General features: G+C 47.5%; 1 protein-coding gene across 1 annotated transcript in view; it reads right to left on the bottom strand.

The window, feature by feature from the left end:
• LOC126482214 (heat shock protein 70 B2-like) overlaps positions 1-20,761 on the bottom strand; it is a 139,436-nt gene that overhangs the window by 59,945 nt on the left and 58,730 nt on the right. The window contains exons 4-5 of the mRNA XM_050106196.1: positions 16,474-16,757; positions 1,461-1,625 (exon numbers count right to left, since the gene is read on the bottom strand). Coding sequence (XP_049962153.1) covers positions 1,461-1,625; positions 16,474-16,757 — 449 coding nt within the window. The remainder of the gene's footprint in view (positions 1-1,460; positions 1,626-16,473; positions 16,758-20,761) is intronic.

Raw genomic sequence — 20,761 nt, 5'->3', positions numbered from 1 at the left:
TAGAGGGAAGACAGCAGCGTAGACACCCAGAAACATTTGTGCCCTTTATGGGGGATAATGCTACTTGATAGAACACGGCAAGAACACACAAAAGGTAGTGTTGTGCATCTAGTGAAACAGCGACTGTGTGGTGTACTACGAACTGCTTCCCCGATGTGTAACCATCACTGCTGACATTTATTCTCAACAACTGAGACATCTTGCAGACGCAGTCCAAGAACAATTACCAGGAAGACAGCGTGAAGTGAAAAATGGCCGTTTGCATTCTGCTAAACTGGAAAGAGACACTATACATGAGTTGGGTTGGGAAGCCATTCCACATCCCCCTTATTCACTTGATTTTGCGCCCTCAAATTGTCATCTCTCCGCTCTCTATCGGAAAACCTTCAACGAACTTCCTTTCCGGATGGAAACGCGCTCCGAACGTAGCTCGACGAGTTCTTCGCCTCAAAACCTCGTGATTTCTACAGTCGCGTAATCGAAAAGTTACACCACCGCGATTATTATTACTTATGTGCTACTAACTCCATTCGCAATAAATTTCGGAGACAGTATCCACACATGCCGCCAAATGCACCTTCAAAATTACATTGTAGTACCATACACATAGTTCAAGAGATGTGACGTCATAAACACTGAAATTCGTGAGAAAATTCCGCATCATGCATGAAGTTTCAATGCATTTATTCTTCATTACTAATGCACCCCTACAGTGGAGTCAATGTAAGAAAATCCCTGACATCTGGGAGTACTTTTGACAGCTTTCAACTGCGAAGTGGAAACGGCTGTGGGCGAAAACAATAACCGTCAATAGAGCTATGAAGAGGCGTTGCCACGACGCGTTTACAAAATTTTATTGTAGAGATATGAAGCAGCTGCGCCCAGCGTTGTAGAAACTGTTTCGTATTTTGGAAAGTGTTTTCGTGAAGCCGGCCAGAGTGGCCGTGCGGTTCTAGGCGCTACAGTCTAGAGCCGAGCGACCGCTGCGCTCGCAGGTTCGAATCCAGTCTCGGGCATGGATGTGTGTGATGTCCTTAGGTTAGTTAGGTTTAAGTAGTTCTAAGTTCTAGGGGAGTGATGACCTCAGATGTTAAGTCCCATAGTGCACAGAGCCATTTGAACCATTTTTTGTTTTCGTGAATCCACTGAATTGCAATTCTTTCGATATACAATACAACACAGCAATTATTTATTTCCGTTTCTGTTAGAAAACTGAAAAAATGAATACGCGGGCAACGCGGGGTTTGGCAGCTAGTTTTTTACAACATTTGTAGGTTTAAGTAGCTTCTCCACACCGAGCTTTAAGTTTCTCATGTTGTCAGCTGTTCTTGATTCGAATTCTGGAATAAAGAATCATAATATTGCGACATTCGGTGACGAAACACAAATATCATAAGTTATCCTTATTTGCGAAAGTGCTTAATGAAGCGACAACAGTAGAGAGGAGCGGTGTCGGTCACCTGCAGCATCTTCTGTATCTTGGGGATGCGCGTGGAGCCGCCGACCAGCACGACGTCGTGCACGGACGCCTTGTCCAGCTTGGCGTCGCCCAGGGCGCGCTCCACCGGCGCCAGCGTCTGCCGGAAGAGGTCCATGCACAGCTCCTCGAACCGCGCGCGCGTCACCTGCCAACACAGGCGAGAGCACGTCACCAGGCGTCGTCATGTGCCTGTCTGCAAAACACTATTTGCCAATTCTAAACTGCTTCACTGTTCCTGTTATAAATGAGATGTGCATGAAAAATTAAGCGCTCAGTTCCTCTGTTATGAATTTTCGATCTCTATGTGCAGCACACTGAAATACACTACCCGTTAGAAGGACTGAAGCACCCAGAAGGGGAGGGGCAAACGAAATGAAGCGTTACGGGTTCATGGGGTATGTAACGCTACTGCAGTGATTACAAAACCGAGTCAAATGTACAAATATCTTGGCAGTATGAACTCACTTATCAGTACGACCTTGCAAGCCCTCAACCATAGTTGCATGTCCTGTTCGCTTCCGAACGATGTCATAAAGGCGTTATTTACTGAGTCAAGCTGGCTCACAAATGTTGTAAATGGTCCTAAATGTCCTGAATAATAGCACTGGGACAGAGAAGACGTCCAAGCTGGCCCCGTACATGTTCTATCTGGGACAGATCTGGGAATATTGCTGGTCTCAGGAGCACCCCAATACCACGCAAAAAGTTCATAGAATAATTGTCATATGTGGGCGACCTTTATCCCATTGAAAAATGGCACCGAGATCGCATGAGAGTTAACACACAAGGATGAGGGATGCCAGTGAGGTACCGTTGTACCGTGCTTGTTCCCTCAATCATACCCAGCCATTACCTGAAGTCATGCACGAATGCTCCTCATACTATGACACCAGGATCAACACTACTATGCCTCCCCAAAACAATGGAAGACTGGGACCTCTCCCCAGGTCGCCGCCATACTCACCGACGATGGTCATCCAGGGCAGTGCAGAAATACAATTCACCACTGAACACCATGCGACGCTATTCACCAGCAGTCCCTGCTTTCCGTTCACGCCACCACTCCCGGTGCAGTCGTTTGTGTTCTGTTGTTAACTGCAGCCTACACATATCATGATAATTCCTTTACTCATGTCCTACTAATCTCCGATTAATGGTGCGGGATGGCACAGAAGGTAGCAGCGAATGTATTACTTCTTCTCGGGTGATGGGTGCAAATATGAAGGGACTGAGTTTGATGCTCAACACGTCGTTGTTTCTTGGTGATGGGCAGACATGGTTGACTGGAACCTTGAAGACGAGAATGCCTAGACTCATGGCCTATACATTCCAGCATTGAGCCATTCTCACATCCGAGTGCCTCAAAAATTTGGATACTGGATCCGAAGAGCCGGCAAAATGGACACCAACAATGTCAGATGTCAGCGGCTGACAACGCTTTTTCACACAAATACGTGGGGATCTCCGTGTCCTTCACAGCGATCATTCAAGCCATTCAAGCCTCTTATACCAGGCCTGGTAACAAACCAACAGCGAACAATACTAATTCACTCTGGTGACCGTCCTACCTGTAGCAAACAATTGAAACTCTAATCCTGTATATATCCGCCGATGGTGTATCCGTGTACAAGTTTTATTGGCATCCGACCATGTCCTCTGGGTGCTGCACTTTTTTGGTCAGGCGGAGAGCATTTTCCAATGAGCGAATGAACACACTCAGCCAGAACTATTACATCTCATCAGAGCAATGGCACAACGGATGGAACATGTTCACAGAGCCTCATATACGAGGTGCATTTATATGACGAACTCTCCCACCAGGGTCACAACTATTCACAGAGACTCTGTTAACCTGAGGAGTATCGCCCGCATCTCGTGGTCGTGCGGTAGCGTTCTCGCTTCCCACGCCCGGGTTCCCGGGTTCGATTCCCGGCGGGGTTAGGGGTTTTCTCTGCCTCGTGATGGCTGGGTGTTGTGTGCTGTCCTTAGGTTAGTTAGGTTTAAGTAGTTCTAAGTTCTAGGGGACTGATGACCATAGATGTTAAGTCCCATAGTGCTCAGAGCCATTTGAACCATTTTGAGGAGTATCCATGCTTGTCACGAAAGCCCAAATCAAGGATTCTCTACATAAATGGGGCTTTAGTCGGACACCTACATGTAGCTGCAACGTGCCGCTACAAACTATCAAATGCATTGTGAGGATGTGTACACTAATACACCGAAACATTATGAACACTTTCCACCTCGACATTGGATGCGCCTGGTGGTGTTGCAGGCAAGTGACGCGGTAACAGAAGTACGTAAACGGAGCAGACACGAACGGTGGATCCCCCTAGCGCAGATACTGGCTGCAAATGAAGAAATCCATTGAGATAAGCGACTTTGGAAAAGAGCAGATTATTATTACGCATAGCTTGTCAACTAGAATCTCGAAAAAGGCAAACATCGTCAAATGTTCACGTGCTACTATCGGCAACATTTACGGAAAGAGATAGAAGCACAGTGAAACTACCACTAGACGCGAAGTGGTTGGACGTCCAAGACTCTTCACAGAACGTGGGGCCGGAGGTTGTGATGGTGATCTGTAGCATCTTTGCCGAAAGAGCATAATACTGGTGTCACACTCTTCATTGAACATGGAGCTCCGCAGTGGAACACCCCTACGTTATTACGTGTTGAGCCAATGACATCGTCAGTTGCGATTGCAGTGGGCACGGGACATTCGGCATTCGACCGTCGATCAGTGGCAATGTGTCGGCTCTTCGGATGAATCACATTCTTGCTACATTAGGTCGATAGTCGTCTCCGCGTACAGCGTCATCGAGGTGAACGGCGTCTCGAAACGTGCATCTCGCCGCGGACGCTGGCTGGTGGGAGCAGTATCCTGCGCTTGCATGGGACCTGTGTAGTAATCAGTGACACGCTGGCGGCTGCGAACCGCCTGCATCACTTCATGTTTGATGTCTTCCCCGACGGCGATGCCATCTTTCAGCAGTATAATTGCCCGTGTCTATGAGCCAGAACCGTGCTACAGTGGTTTGAGGAGCACTATAGTGAACTCAAGTTGACGTCCCAGCGACCAAATTCACCTGATGTAAATCCTATGGAACCCATCTGGGTCGCTATCGCGTGACTTCACCGAGTACGCTGATCAGTGGCCGGTTATTTACGCGAATTGCATGACCTGTGCATAGACACCTAATGCCACACACCTCCACAAACCTACCAACAAATTGTCGGATCATTGATACGCCGAATCTGTGATGTATTTCGTTCCAAAGACGGACAAACATGCTATTAAGCAGATGGTCATAATGTTTTGGGTCGTTAGTGTACACTTCGATCGCATCAAGGGGATTTGAATTACTTTTTAGATGATGCACCAGAAACTCTAGACTGTAGTCGCTAGCTAGACGTAAATCTAAGAATTGTTTAAATGTTTATTAACTCTTCGTTGTTTCTCAGCTATATTTCTGTCCTATACACTTTCATGTTTTGAGGTTACTCAAAATACTTTCGTTGCCAAACGTCTAAAACAAGGCTGACGGATTTTACCAATTCTATTTAACATTTATTTGGAACAAGCACTGAACGCCAGGTACAGGAAAAGCTCAGGCATGGGAGTGAAGACTGGCGACGATGCTCTTGACTCTCTTTTATTTGCGAATGAACAGCTAATATTGTCTCAAGATGAAGGGTATGTGGAATACATGCCAAGGATTGAAGAGGAGTATAACAGATGGGGTTTGGGAATAAGTCTGGACAACAAGGGATATATATATATATATATATATATATATATATATATATATATATATATATATATATATATATATATATATCATGCAGAAACTTCAAACAGTTGGGAAGAATAGTAGGTAGCACCGGTACATGTGATAAGGATATTAGTTCCAGAATAGCAGTGGGATAGGAAGTACTAAAGCTTTGCTTGGGATAATATGGAGTAATAATAATCGGCAGGACATTAAGAAAAGAATGTTTCACAAAGTGGGAGAGAATATAGTTTCATATAGAGCAGTGATCAAACGAGGAAAGTTAGGGAGAAAATTAGAACATTGAGAAGAGGTCTGCAGTTACCGAGGCAAGAGAGGATGCGAAACGAGGAGGTACGGAGGCGAATGGAGATAACGAACTCAGTAACAAAAACTTTACAGAAAGGAGCGCTTCAGTGATACGGATGCATAAAGAGAATGCCTCACCATATGTGGCCAAGGAATATTTTAAACTGAAAGCCACTCAGGAGAAGAAGGAGAGGAAGGCCAGCCCTAAGACGGGCAAAATATTTGCAGGAAACAATGGATGACAGAAATCTTGGAACGCATACCGGGAACGAAAGAGGTCTGTGGAGGTCGGAAACGGCTAACTTCTGAAATGTGCACAAGGTTTGAGAACTGTACACGAAGTGGTAAATAGGGCTGTAGAACTGACATGAATTCGATAGGAATTATTGTATGAAGTGCTAATTACTGTTATATAGGCGACAACGAATTCTGATTTCTTTTACGCACAAATTAAATATGTAAATATGGCTGAAAAAAATGAAGATGTTATCTTAAGAGGAAACCACATAAATTCACCGCCAGGTGGCAGAATGGCATAGTAGATAAAATTGCGATCGTAATTAAAGAGACGTCTTTAATTTTAAGCGTGCTTATATATTTTGTATGGTCGTTTGTACACAAGCAGTGCGCAGCCGAGCGAGTAAGCGCTTCGATTCATAAACGCGAGGTTTTGGAGTCGAATCTCGCCGTCCATACGGTTTTTACTTTTAATTTCCACGTAAACTTTTCAAAATGAAGATGATCTGCCAACGTATAGTATCAAAGTAGTTACTCATGCAGCATTGCGAGGTTTATTTTTACAGGGACGTAAAGAATCTTACAAAACGACTACAGAATGACACATACATCGTCAACCAGAACAGAGAGATAGATTCTAGAGAAGATTGATCAAACATTCAATCAATCGGACATCATCAGTTATCTACACCATATATCCGGTGATATGCTTCTATATCAGTGGTACGCTGCGATGTTGTGATGCGCGAGAACCGTTTATAAAGATAAAAGAAGTTTATTTTGCAACAGACAGATTGAAAAAACCAAGCAACAAACAAAACTCTGGCGTTCATTACAAGTGCTGTATGTCGCAATAATAATCGCTTTTCGTGTTTCTGTGTTCAGTACCATCGTGATACTTGCAGGGCTCCAATGACTGCACATTATATTTATCACAAATGCTGATACAGTAATGAAAATTACGTGACTGTACTGATTTGATTCAAAATTCTCGTGTATCCTTTTCTATTTCCAATCTTATGAGCAATTTTTCTCCTTTTCTCAGGATAACGTAATGAAAATATGAAATGATTTATTCGATATTGATAATTTGCACAGTCATAGTAATGCCTGTTGCTTGAATTACTTGGGAATGAAAAACAAAAGTACTAGCAGCGAGATTCGAACCACAGACCGTGCGCTTCTGAAACTAAACGCTTATTCGCTATGTTGTGGAGTACTTGAAAACTAGTGACCCTTACAAAGTACTAAGTACGCCTGTAGTTCTCAAACTCGATCAAGAGTTGCGTCTTTCTGTTTACACATGTTGGCACTCCAGTCGTGCCCTACACGTCCTCTCAGTACGAATGAAATGGGCGAAAGGACGTTCCTACGGTCCCTTTGAGAGCGGGACTGTCTGTAAGCCTTTGTAAACGCCCTAACCCCTCTTATCTACTTCATGATCCCTACATGAGATACACGATGGCGGCGCCATAATGAACACCCTGTCTTCTTCGAACACAGCTTCTCTCAATTTACCCAAGAGGGTTGCACGAGAACGAGGTCTCCTTTCTTCCAAGGACTGCCCGAGCATTCCGTGTTGTTACAATTTCAACTGGGTGTCTCTGAATTCATTTAATATCTGATCTGTCGCCGTAAGGACAACTAATATTGGAACAATAGAATTGGTCGCTCTAGCGTCCTGAATGCGATTTCCTTTATGGACGTATTGCAGCTTTTCAGAAGCCTGCCAAGAAATCTAACAAGTCATCCTTCGCCTTCACTAAACCTAATTTTACTTGATCCTCCCGTTTCATATCGCTTCTCAGTATAAATACTTATGCGATATGACGTGCTGAAGACGCTGCCCATTGTGCTTAGGATACTATCCTATTCTTTCTCTTTGTTACAAGCATTATCTTACATTTATTCACATTTAAAGACAGCGGCATTCCTTACACGAAGTGGAATTTTTGTCCAGTTATTTTTGCAGTTCCTCACAATCGTCCAAGGATGATAATTTACCGTAGGGGGCTGCATCGTCAACGAAAAGTCGTATAGTGCTTCTGATCCTATCTTATAAACAGTTTTTGTGTATTGAGAGCTCTAGAGGTCCGATTACGCTTCCTTGTGGCACGCTCGATGTTACTTCCGTTTCTATGGAACATTCGACGTCCAGTACACAGTTACTGGGTTCTATTAGTCAATAACCGGGAGGCAGGAAAGGAGCTTAATATCACGCTTGAACAACTGTCCCCGACAATCCTATCTGGACATCACTCTCGACAGAACCTTAACATCTAAGAAACATATCGAGAAAACAAAAGCTAAAATACAAACACGTAATGGCATACAGAACAAACTATCAGCTGCAGAGTGGAGCGCCAATGTGAAAGTAGTCCGTTCCACAGCTTTCGCCACATGATTTTGTTCGCTGAGTATGGATGCCCAGTTTGGGAAAGATCTCGTCAAACTAGAAAAATGGAAGCGCTCTTAAGTGATACCTGCAAGAAGATAATTGGCTACCTGAGGCCTGCTAAAGTGGACCATTTATATTCATAATCGGGTATTGCCCCACCAAATGTCAGAAGATCGTTCCTGTGCGTCTAAGAAAGGAACAAAAAGATGAATGACCAGCATTACCCGGTACGCAACCATCAAGCCGTGCCCAAAAGGCTTAAATCTAGACGAAATTTCATATACCCAGTGCAACCAAATGAAAGTTCCATAAAATCATTAAAGCAAGAAGAAAATTCTGAAGCCCTTATCACAGAGGAAGCTCTACACCAGGACTCCCACCTAGACTGGCGACACTGGAAAATGTTGGACCGACTTCGTACAGGCACGCGCGATCAAAACAACTTATCAAATGGTGGGGGCTACACAGCCACTGACAAGTGAGTGTGATCTAACACAAACAACGGAACAGCTCCTACAATCTCTGTTGATTCATCATGGACAGGGGACATCGGCTGGTCAAGTAATTATCAATTAAATTCGCCAGTAGCCGTGTAATACATGGCTGTTGGCTAATTCCATTGATAATTACCTTCTAAAATGTCCGTTAGTGGATACCATCAAGAGGATCCCCTGTATTATATCAAGACAGCTGCAGCCTATACCGAATCCTGCATAAGTGAAATATATCTTACATCTTTGATTACGAGTTTCTGTATTTGACTAAAATCTACATTTTTGTACAGGGTAGCCCACATAAAACTGGTACACCTCATGCCCTATATTCAAGTAACAATAAACTTACTAAAAAAGAGTAGCTAACAGTAACGTTAAAACATCTAATTACATGTTTATAAGAGATGCTGGAAGTGGTGGCTATGGGCATCCAGGCATCGCTGATTTAGTGTCGATGACGTTGCAAGCAACACGCTGTAATTCTGCAGGCGTAATATTTTTAATTTCTCTAGTAATATTCCGTTTAAGGTCGTCTACTGTGAGAGGTTTGTCGGCATACACTTATTTTTAGTGTGCCCCATAAATAAAAATCACACGATGTTAGGTCCGCGAACCTTGGGGGCCAGATACCTCTACTAACAAGTACGTCTTCACGGAAAACGTTGGTGATGTGGGCCATACTTCGGTTAATGTGTGAGAGATTACTCCATCTTTTTGGAATATTGCACACAGTTTCTCTGCATCCGTTTACTGTGCATACAAAGTGTCAAAGATCTCTAGATATCTGGCACTGTTGAAAGAGTAATTGAAAAATATGGGCCCAATAATACGCATGCCAGACAACGCACACCTAACACCTATCTTCTCTGAGTGGAGATTATTCATGCAGAATATGTGGATTGCCTTGCAAATCTGAGAGTTTAAATAACCTGTCAAATAAAATAGTCCTCATCTGAAATGAAGTAAAGCAAGGGTTCCAACATGGAAATGCCGTGTGGCGAGGGCCTCTCGTCGGTTAGACCGTTCGCCTGGTGCAAGTCTTTCGAGTTGACACCACTTCGGCGACTTGCGTGTCGATGGGGATGAAATGATGATAATAAGGACAACGCAACACCCAGTCCTTGTGCGGAGAAAATCTCCGACCCAGCCGGGAATCTAACCACTTTTTTTTTTTTATTTTTTTTAATAATCTGTATTGAACAAACTAAAATTACATATATATTCACTATGCAAGAGTTCTTTAAGGTACTATTTAAACATATACAAATGACTTAGTTAAACAAAACAAAATATCAAAAAAACATTAAATACAACAAAATATAACATATTCTGTCTTCTTCCTTTTTTTATTTCTTTTTTTTCGGTCGATGCATGAGAACGTGGATAAGGGTGTTGCATCATGTGACAGGTAGACATGGCACACACCAACTTTGAGGGGGGTCAAGGAAGACGCTGCGGAGATAACCGGCAAAAGTTTGTCGGTAAGATGGTTTTCGGGTGAGGGTGCTATGCGCGGTCACAACTTTGCACCAGAAGTCAAGGACTGTATGCGGACCACTCTGAAAGAGGTATTCTAAAGCCTGTCCTCGAAACCAGATTAGGGTATGGTGCTTAGCAAGAGGGTAGTGAAATGTCTGGGGGCAACAACAGGAAATCCGGGGTTACCGTCGTTGGCGGGGCACGGAGGTAAAAGCCCACGATTCGTTGGGTGAGGAGCCATACGTTTTGTTTCAGGGGGCACGTAAGACGGTGCTCGTCGGTGTCTTCGAGCTGACAGTCAGGGCAGAGTGGGAAGGTAGCCAGTCCTATGCGATGAAGTCGACTATTAGTCGGGAATTTGCCATAGACTAAAACGTACCAGAGTACAGACACAGACGACGGTAAAAAGGGTGCATGCACACACCCCCAAACCGTTCGCCAGTTAATGTCAGGATACTGTAGCACCATGGGGTCAGAAGGGTTGGACTGCATAAACAAACGATAATAATCTTTAGTACGGGGAGGACGGGTGACTGGAAGATCGGCCCGAACGTAGCTGAGTTCTATGAAACAATAGGCGACGTGGTACAATAATGGAGAAATAGGTGCCACATTGATCAGTGGATCGAGAGAAGCTGGTCGGAGGATATCTAAGAGACTGCGTGTTAAGGACGGGACCGGCCCCTGCCAGTGCCGCAACAGAGTGTGGACAAAGAGTGCAGAAGATCGTGCCCGCACGTTGACGAGTCCGAGGCCACCTTTTGCAGGAGGCAGTGTTAGAGTGTTGTAGCGGACTTTGAAAAGTGCCCCTGCTGACACGAAATATCCAAAGGCTGATTGGATGCGGCGGCCAAGGAGTAACGGCATTGGGAGGATCTGGGCGACGTGTACCAGTTTAGGGGCGACATACATGTTGACATAGGACACACGTTGGAGTTGGTTTAAGTTACGGTGCACTTGACCGTGGACATGGTGCCGAATCGACTGCAAAAGCCGCCGGTAAGCCAGGGCCACCGTGCGGTGTGTGGAGCTCGTAAATTCGATACCCAAGTAACGAAGGGTGGTACTGACTGGGAGTGGGGTCGGCACCATAGCCGGGAGGCCGCGCTCAATGTGCATCATAGTCGATTTACGGACATTAAGAATGCTACCAGAAAGACGTCCATACTGATGGATCCTTTGGATGGCGTCATTTGAGTTCCGTGGAGGAGCGGGTGAGAAAGAGGAGGTCGTCCGCATAAGCCCTGCAGTGAAAGGTGTAGTCACGCAAAGTGAGGCCCTGCAGTCTAGAGGTAAGTCCAGTGATGAAGGGCTCAAGTGCAATGGCATATAATAAAGTAGACATAGGGCATCCTTCACACACAGAGCGGCGTATAGGAATTGGTCCTACAAGCCTCCCATTGACTTGTACCATCGAGACCGCGCGAAGTAGTAACCGGCGAATGGCATCGACAAAAAGTAATGGGCGATCAAAGGCACTCGTGAAATCGACGGATACCAGTGCTGCACGAAGGCGACAAGCCGATGCCAGTGCGATGAGGTCACGGCATTCTCCTAGGGCTGTTTGTAAGGTGGCCCCACAACCACGTGCAGTCTGCTCCGGTGAAAGGACCATAGGTAAGACGGTGCGTATGCGCGCTGCTAAGAGGCGTGCGTAGATTTTGTAGTCTGTATTCAGTAGTGTAAGGGGGCGATATGCAGAGACATGAGACCCTCCCTTCGGCTTAGGCACAGGTAGAAGAATGCCAGTGACGAATTCAGGTGGAATTGGGAAGGACGGAGTAAAGAGCTCCCGAAGCATTTCCGTCCAGCGAGGAAGCGTTAACGTGGTGAACGCCCGGTAAAACTCCACTGGGAGACCATCCAGTCCTGGTGATTTGTTCTTGGCCCCTTTGTTGACCGCATCTACCACCTCTTCTGCGGTGATTGCAGACATCATGGACGTTGACTCCGCTACGGTGAGGGTCCGATCAGAGGAAGGACGGAGATCATCAGGAACTGGCGTTGCCATCGGTTCATCATCATAAAATTGGCGATAATGTTCAGCAAAGGCAGACAGCACTGCCGCCTGTGTTGTGTGGTGAACACCATCGGAGATAGTGATGTTGGGGACGAAAAGTCGACGTCGACGACTATGGTCGGATGCGGCATGGATTGTGGATGGGGTTTCGTCGTGGAGGAGGTCTTGTCGTCGGAAACGCACCACAACACCATGCAGTCGTCCACGTTGGAGAGAGGGGAGACGAGCTTTAGTACGCTGTCGTCCCCTATGGGTGTCAGGCGATGGAGGGAGCGCATCGAGCTCACGGAGGACGGCGTAGTGAAAATTTGTGGTGTCTCGATGCCATGCTGCTGCTTCCTTGCCACATTGCATGAAGACCTTTCTGATCGCAGGTTTGGCACATTTGAGCCACCAATGGAAGGTGGATGTGTACTGCGGGAGACGTCTTTCGCAAGACGCCCATGTAGTGGCAATACACTGTCCGCAGTGTGGACCATTGAGGAGAGAGGTATTAAGCTTCCAGTAACCTCTGCTGCGCCCCACTGACTGAGGTGGCAGAGCCAGGAAGCAAATGACGGCGCAGTGGTCCGAAAATGCAAGGGGCCATTGTTCAGCTTGGGCGACTTCATTGCCAAGGTGGGCAGAGACATAAAACCGGTGCAGTCTGCTCGCAGAATGTGCTGTATAATGGGTAAAACTGGGGGTATTGCCATGAATTTTCTCCTAAACGTCCACTAGATGAAAATCTTCGATTAAGGTGAGCAGCGCCGGACATGGCGAAAAACCAGGCATTTGGTCCCGCGGATGGAGAACGCAGTTGAAATCGCCTCCCATGATAAGGCGATCATAGCGTCCAGAAAACAGGGGCGCCACGTCATGTCCGAAGAAAATGGACCGCTGCCGACGGTTTGTGGAGCCAGACGGAGCGTAGATATTGATGACGCGCGTGTCGAAGATGGTAACAGCCATGCCCCTTCCACAGGGAAGGATTGTTGTGTCCTTGAGTGGGATTCCTTCGCATATGTAGAAAGCCACTCCACGCCCTGATTGATCACATGTGGACGTGTATGAGTCGTAGCCGTAAACTGGTGGTAGTGTGGCAACGCGTACTTCCTGAAGAAGGGCGACGTCGACGTCAGAGGCCCGAAGCATGTCACAGAGGAGTTGCAGCTTGGGTGCAGTGCCGATCATGTTGATGTTCAGTGTGGCGAACCAGTACGTTAGTTTCAGTGGTGGTGGACGCGCATCGACCATCACCAAGGGGAGTATGAAGAGGGCACCGACAGGAAGTCCCGTCCCATCAGCTGCAGTGCCTCGCTTTTGATGTTAACAGGCAGTCTTGTCCGGCGGAGGCAATTCATCCGGAGGAGGGGGCGTATCTTCCTCAAAGTCGTCGGCCCATGCTTTTGTGCCATGGGTCTGTCCAATGTCCATGGGAATTGTGTCGTGGTGGGAGAGATCTGGAGTTGTCGGCGGGGAGACAGGCGTCTCAACCTGCGCACCGTTCGTTACATTGTGCGTGGCGACCTCCATGGTAGTCCCGTCCTGCGAAACGTCTTGTTCATCGTGAAAGTTGTCCGCCAACCTCTGCGTGGAAATGTCGGCTGGTTGGGTGTCGTCTTCGTCGTCGCGGGTCGCGACGCTTTGAGAGCCCGTGGGTGAACGGCGACGGCGTTTGCGCCTACGTGGCGTGCGTTGTTTGCGGTTCCTCAGTGTCGGACGACGGCAAGGAGGAGCGTCGACCTGGTTCGAAGGCGTCGGTGGGTACAATGAAATTGTCAAACAGGTGTTGTCAAGAAGTACTGTTCTCCTCAGCGTCCGGTGTGGGAACCTGTTCGGCGGCAAGGTTGTCAGGTGGGACGTCCGCACCGTCCATAGGTGACTGGGACGGTGGGACGTGCCGATCGGAAGGACCGGGCGACGGACTGGACGAAACTGTAGACGTGGCAAGAGCCGCTGCGTAAGTGACCGGTAGGGCGGTCATCGTGGGTGTGACGGACGCTTCCGACAACGGGAGCTGCGCGACACGTCGTTGAATACATTCAGATCTTCAGACCTTCTTTCCCGCAACCGGAACAGGTCCGAGGTTGGCCGTCGTACATTATAATGGCACGGCAGCCTCCGATACGTAGATAGGAAGGCACGTGTTTCTGCAACTCGATGCGGACCTGTCTAACACCGTTTAAAACGGGATAGGTTTGAAATTGTACCCATCGTTCGGCAACATGTTCCAGAACGTTGCCATAGGGACGGAGCGCTTCGATGATGACGTCTGCAGGTAGTTCGAACGGCAGTTCGAAGATCCTTATCGTCCGTGTGCCGAGACCTGCGTGATCGACGGTAACGGGTCCGGCGTTGCCGTCGGAATGGCAGAAGTGCAGTCCCCGTTTTGCCGCTTGAAGCACCTTGACGCACGCCGCATCGTTGATCATTTTGACGTAGACGGTACTGCTAACTATGGACAAGTGGATACCAATTAGATCCGTTGGTGGTATTTTAACTTCATCGCGTATAAATCGTTCTACCTCCAGGGGCTTGGGTCGGGCGAAGTCGGAACAAAAGTTGAAACGTAATGTCTTCTTCCGATAGTTGTGCGCCATGGTAGTCTAGAAGGGAAAACGGCACTTAACAGCGGCCGAAGTAAACACAAACACACGGGGCGCACCTCGCCCGCAGCGCTCTGGCGCGTGACCGCCTCGCAGCACTGCCGGCGGCAGACTGTGAAAATAAACTTTTCATCGAGGGAAGACTTGAACCAAGGACCTCTCGTTCAGTAGCTGCTCATGCTAACCACGGGACCACGGCGCTCCCGAGCACTCAGCTACCAGAGGCGGACCAGAGTTCCAGCTAACCGTTAGCAACTGATTACAGTAATGAACTCTTGTTCCCTGATCCCCAAATTTCAACTCTGGCACCAACTCACACAATAGACCTTTAATTTAATATATAGTTAAGGCTCACCGGCCATTTGACCATCTTCTTCTGTGCGGATGCACAAACAGTGCCCGAACTCTTACGGAAATCGGCAAAAAGCCGCAAGTAATAAGTATAATGGGCAGGGGCACTATGAATATAGTGCGGAACAATAAGTTGGGAATATGGGTCTCACGGGAGGCGTGCCAGAGGTAAGTCCCTGCAGTCGCACTATCCTCTGTGTCCTCGGTGGCTCAGATAGATGCCGGCACGGTAGCTCAGCGTGTTTGGTCAGAGGGCTCCTCGCCCTCTGTAATAAAAAACTGAATAAAGGAATCAACGATCAACTTGAACGGATGTCTTGTGACGTCCGCCCAGACCAAACGCAAGGAACAATACCGAAAATAAAGATGGACAGAGGGTCTGCCATGTAAGCAGGAGATCCCGACTTCGAGTCCCGGTCGGGGCACACATTTTCAACTGTCCCCGTTGACTTATATCAACGCCTGTATGCAGCTAGGGGTATTCATTTCATTGTAATTTTAATTTCATATCCTTTAGTACACGATGACACGCTGTACGAGATGCAGCAACCTACTGCGATAACCTCCTTACCGGCTTGAGCGGATTTACTGTAATGTCCATGTGAATTTTGTGGAGGAGGAGGAGGATATTAGTGTTTAACGTCCCGTCGACAACGAGGTCATTAGAGACGGAGCGCAAGCTCGGGTGAGGGAAGGATGGGGAAGGAAATCGGCCGTGCCCTTTCAAAGGAACCATCCCGGCATTTGCCTGAAGCGATTTAGGGAAGTCACGGAAAACCTAAATCAGGATGGCCGGAGACGGGATTGAACCGTCGTCCTCCCGAATGCGAGTCCAGTGTGCTAACCACTGCGCCACCTCGCTCGGTGTGAATTTTGTCTATTGCCTATTGTTTCAGGGGTCCTCACTGTCGGTCGCCTATTCCTCCACACATTCTGGACGGATCCTCCACCCCTCCATTTCTTGTACAGATCTTGAATAGTGGGCAGTTTCCTACCAGTGTACTTCCCTTAAAACATTTATTTTACATTCCTTGATGGAGTTCGTCTTCATGTAATACTCCACAGTATCAATTCTCAGTTCTAATGCAAACTAGCCCACTGTTGTAACAGCTCAACAATACGAGTTTACCAGAACTGATGCACGAACATGCAGCAGAGCTCAGCTTTCCGATAAAATGCAGTGTAGCCAACTATCGAGACAGTGTTGACACTTCACAAGCAGTTCGACTAGTAATGATTAACCGGTACGAATAAATAAATTAGTCAAGTATTAATCGAGCCATTATGTTTGCGAAGACGCTCAGTGTATCGGTTAGCAGTCGGCAATGTGGTAGTTCGGCGCACCTTGGCGTAGAAGTCGATGCCGTCGTGCAGGGCGTCTATCTCGAGGCTGGCCTCGGTGCTGGACGAGAGCGTCCGCTTGGCGCGCTCGGCGGCGGTGCGCAGGCGGCGCAGCGCGCGCGCGTTGGCGCGCATGTCCTTGCGGTGCTTGCGCTGGAACTCCTCTGCCAGGTGCTGCACCAGCCGGTTGTCGAAGTCCTCGCCGCCCAGGTGCGTATCACCCGCCGTCGACTTCACCTCGAACAGCGACCCTTCCGAGATGGCCAGCACCGACACGTCAAAAGTGCCTGCAACAGTTTGAGAAAAACTGCCCTCCATCAACTCACTCTGCTCAGTTGCTCTGCAGTCCACAATTAAGTGCCTCGCAGAGGTTCATCGAACCACCTTCAAGCTATTTCTCTACCGTTCCCCTCTCGAACAGCGCGCAAGTAAAATTATCATTTAAATCTTTCAGTGTGAGCTCTGATTTCTCTAAATTTATTATGACGGTTATTCCTCCCTATGTAGGAGGACCCAATCAACTTTTTTCACAGTCCGAAGACAGTTGGCGATTGAAATTTTATGAGACGACACTGTTGCAACGAAAAAACCCTTCGTTTTAAAGATTTCACTCCCCAATTCGAGTATCATATTCGTGGCATTATCTACCCTGTATCTCGATAATACAAAACGAGCTGCCCTTCTTAACTTTTTCGATGTCCTCCGTCAATCGTATCTGATGCGGAGCCCACATCACACTCCAGAGGAGAGCGGACAGGTGTAGTATGAGGGTTGTCCAGAAAGTAATCCACTGCATTTTTTCCTCAGCCGAAAGCAAGGCTACGAATGCGAAACGTTACGTACGTATTATTTGAAGTCTACTGAGTGAGCGCGCCAAGTTCCCGTCACTTCCGACAGATAGCATAGCTGCAGGACAGTTTCAAAATGGCATCTATAGGTGATGTACGTTACAAGCTTCAAAATGGCTCTCAGCACTATGGGACTAAACTTCTGAGGTCATCTGTCCCCTAGAACTTAGAACTACTTAAACCTAACTAACTTAAGGACATGACACACATCCATGCCCGAGGCAGGACTCGAACCTGCGACCGTAGCGGTCGCGCGGTTCTAGACAAGAGGGGCCTAGAACCGCTCGGCCACACCGGCCGGCTACTGCAATATCACTTAGATATCCTGCACGTTATAGATGGCGCACATGTTTAAGTCTGTTAAACGGAAACTGAAACATTAAGTGTGTGTGAACATTACGCTGCAAACTGCATCTTTCTGTCTGTCACCACTTCTGAAATACACTCCTGGAAATTGAAATAAGAACACCGTGAATTCATTGTCCCAGGAAGGGGAAACTTTATTGACACATTCCTGGGGTCAGATACATCACATGATCACACTGACAGAACCACAGGCACACAGACACAGGCAACAGAGCATGCACAATGTCGGCACTAGTACAGTGTATATCCACCTTTCGCAGCAATGCAGGCTGCTATTCTCCCATGGAGACGATCGTAGAGATGCTGGATGTAGTCCTGTGGAACGGCTTGCCATGCCATTTCCACCTGGCGCCTCAGTTGGACCAGCGTTCGTGCTGGACGTGCAGACCGCGTGAGACGACGCTTCATCCAGTCCCAAACATGCTCAATGGGGGACAGATCCGGAGATATTGCTGGCCAGGGTAGTTGACTTACACCTTCTAGAGCACGTTGGGTGGCACGGGATACATGCGGACGTGCATTGTCCTGTTGGAACAGCAAGTTCCCTTGCCGGTCTAGGAATGGTAGAACGATGGGTTCGATGACGGTTTGGATGTACCGTGCACTATTCAGTGTCCCCTCGACGATCACCAGTGGTGTACGGCCAGTGTAGGAGATCGCTCCCCACACCATGATGCCGGGTGTTGGCCCTGTGTGCCTCGGTCGTATGCAGTCCTGATTGTGGCGCTCACCTGCACGGCGCCAAACACGCATACGACCGTCATTGGCACCAAGGGAGAAGCGACTCTCATCGCTGAAGACGACACGTCTCCATTCGTCCCTCCATTCACGCCTGTCGCGACACCACTGGAGGCGGGCTGCACGATGTTGGGGCGTGAGCGGAAGACGGCCTAACGGTGTGCGGGACCGTAGCCCAGCTTCATGGAGACGGTTGCGAATGGTCCTCGCCGATACCCCAGGAGCAACAGTGTCCCTAATTTGCTGGGAAGTGGCGGTGCGGTCCCCTACGGCACTGCGTAGGATCCTACGGTCTTGGCGTGCATCCGTGCGTCGCTGCGGTCCGGTCCCAGGTCGACGGGCACGTGCACCTTCCGCCGACCACTGGCGACAACATCGATGTACTGTGGAAACCTCACGCCCCACGTATTGAGCAATTCGGCGGTACGTCCACCCGGCCTCCCGCATGCCCACTATACGCCCTCGCTCAAAGTCCGTCAACTGCACATACGGTTCACGTCCACGCTGTCGCGGCATGCTACCAGTGTTAAAGACTGCGATGGAGCTCCGTATGCCACGGCAAACTGGCTGACACTGACGGCGGCGGTGCACAAATGCTGCGCAGCTAGCGCCAATCGACGGCCAACACCGCGGTTCCTGGTGTGTCCGCTGTGCCGTGCGTGTGATCATTGCTTGTACAGCCCTCTCGCAGTGTCCGGAGCAAGTATGGTGGGTCTGACACACCGGTGTCAATGTGTTCTTTTTTCCATTTCCAGGAGTGTATTTGTTATCAAAGATGTACGGATCGTTTTGGAACACCTTGTACTTACTCACGTATGGGTTATCCAACAAGTACAGATTGTTAAGTTTTACCACGCCCGACAAACCACTGTCTGTCGTATTCTCTGCCTCAGTCTTCTTCTACCCTTCATTACCTGTATCCTGCACCAGCTGATAAGGTTCCCACATCTTAAGCATATGGAATACTTTCACAAGTCCTGCATCTGCCGCAATGTGGAATCCTAAATACCGCTGTACCTTCCATGCTTGAGAACTCTGGTTTGCTGCTGCACCTGTCACCACATTCTACCATCTTTATATTTCCAGCCGCTCCACGTCTGTTTCTAAAGTAATGATTTTGAAATTCCTCTCCAGACCATGAAATAATTCCTGAGACCTAAACGTCCTATAAGCTGCAGCCTATTCTACTTTTTCCATTTGCACATGAAGGCTGTAGCCAACCCTTTTCTTGCATACCTATCCACCTGCTACCACCTGAATCCCGTCTCTTGATTCTTCCCAATACTTATCCCATATCCTTTCTATATCAATATCTTCTCCAGCCCCATCTGCTTTCAAATCCTTGGTCTACCAAATGTTACCACGGACCCACAGCATCAAGAACACACACATCATAATCTCATCGAGATTAATATCATTATTTTTACTCATATAAATTAACTGTTTTCATCAGAGAGTGAGGAACGACATCACGAAAGCTACCAGCCACCTAAGGGGAGGGAGGTGGGGGAACTATAAACAACAACTAAGAAATACGAATAGTGTTTCGATATGAATGTCATACATAGTAACAGCACATTGACTAGGAATAGGAAATAGAGATTGAGATCATGATCAGTTTTCAAAATACACCTGTTTAGGTACAATAATTTAGTCTCCTAGAATTCTATGAATTGTTTCAAATTATTGGGCGGGTCCCACTTTATGGCGTCTCTCTTCAGCCATCAATTCATATCATGTTTCTGCCTTCGCTTGTGAGACCGGCGAATATATGCCTGGCTTCGTAGCGTGCGGTGCTGCAGCTCGCGGCAGCATGCAATGTTTATTACAGACAGCTTAAAAACAAATTACATGATACAGCTCGGAAACTGAAAACCTCACCACCTGAATGATGGGAAAAGTAACAGCCACATTCAAAAACTACGGTGAAGCTCATCCAACAGATGACGGTCTGTTAGAGCCACTGCTTATGGTAAGGTGAAAAGTCGTGAACAGGTTCAGGGCAAACGGAGACTTATAACACATTCCAAATGGCAAGGAAGATAGAAGAACCAATATGAACAAGATAGGTCTGTTTAGCCTTGAAAGGCAACCAGTCAAAGAGAGAAAATCCTGAAAAACCCGAATATCACCCTCCATATCGGTTGTACAGAGAGTGTTGACATCCATTCACATAAAAATCGAGTTAGTGTATCAGAGCACAAAGTGTCCTTAGCACTGCTTCAACAATGATAGAGAGCTTTAACATTGTACATGGCTGTTGTTGAAGCTTGTGACGCCTCTAAGTAGTGTTAAAAGTATTTATAGTGATATATGCTTGACAAAGAATATTTATCGCA

The sequence above is a fragment of the Schistocerca serialis genome, chromosome 1 (genome assembly GCF_023864345.2).
Source record: "Schistocerca serialis cubense isolate TAMUIC-IGC-003099 chromosome 1, iqSchSeri2.2, whole genome shotgun sequence".
Taxonomy (NCBI): Eukaryota; Metazoa; Arthropoda; class Insecta; order Orthoptera; family Acrididae; genus Schistocerca; species Schistocerca serialis.
This window is presented reverse-complemented; position numbering and strand designations above follow the sequence as displayed.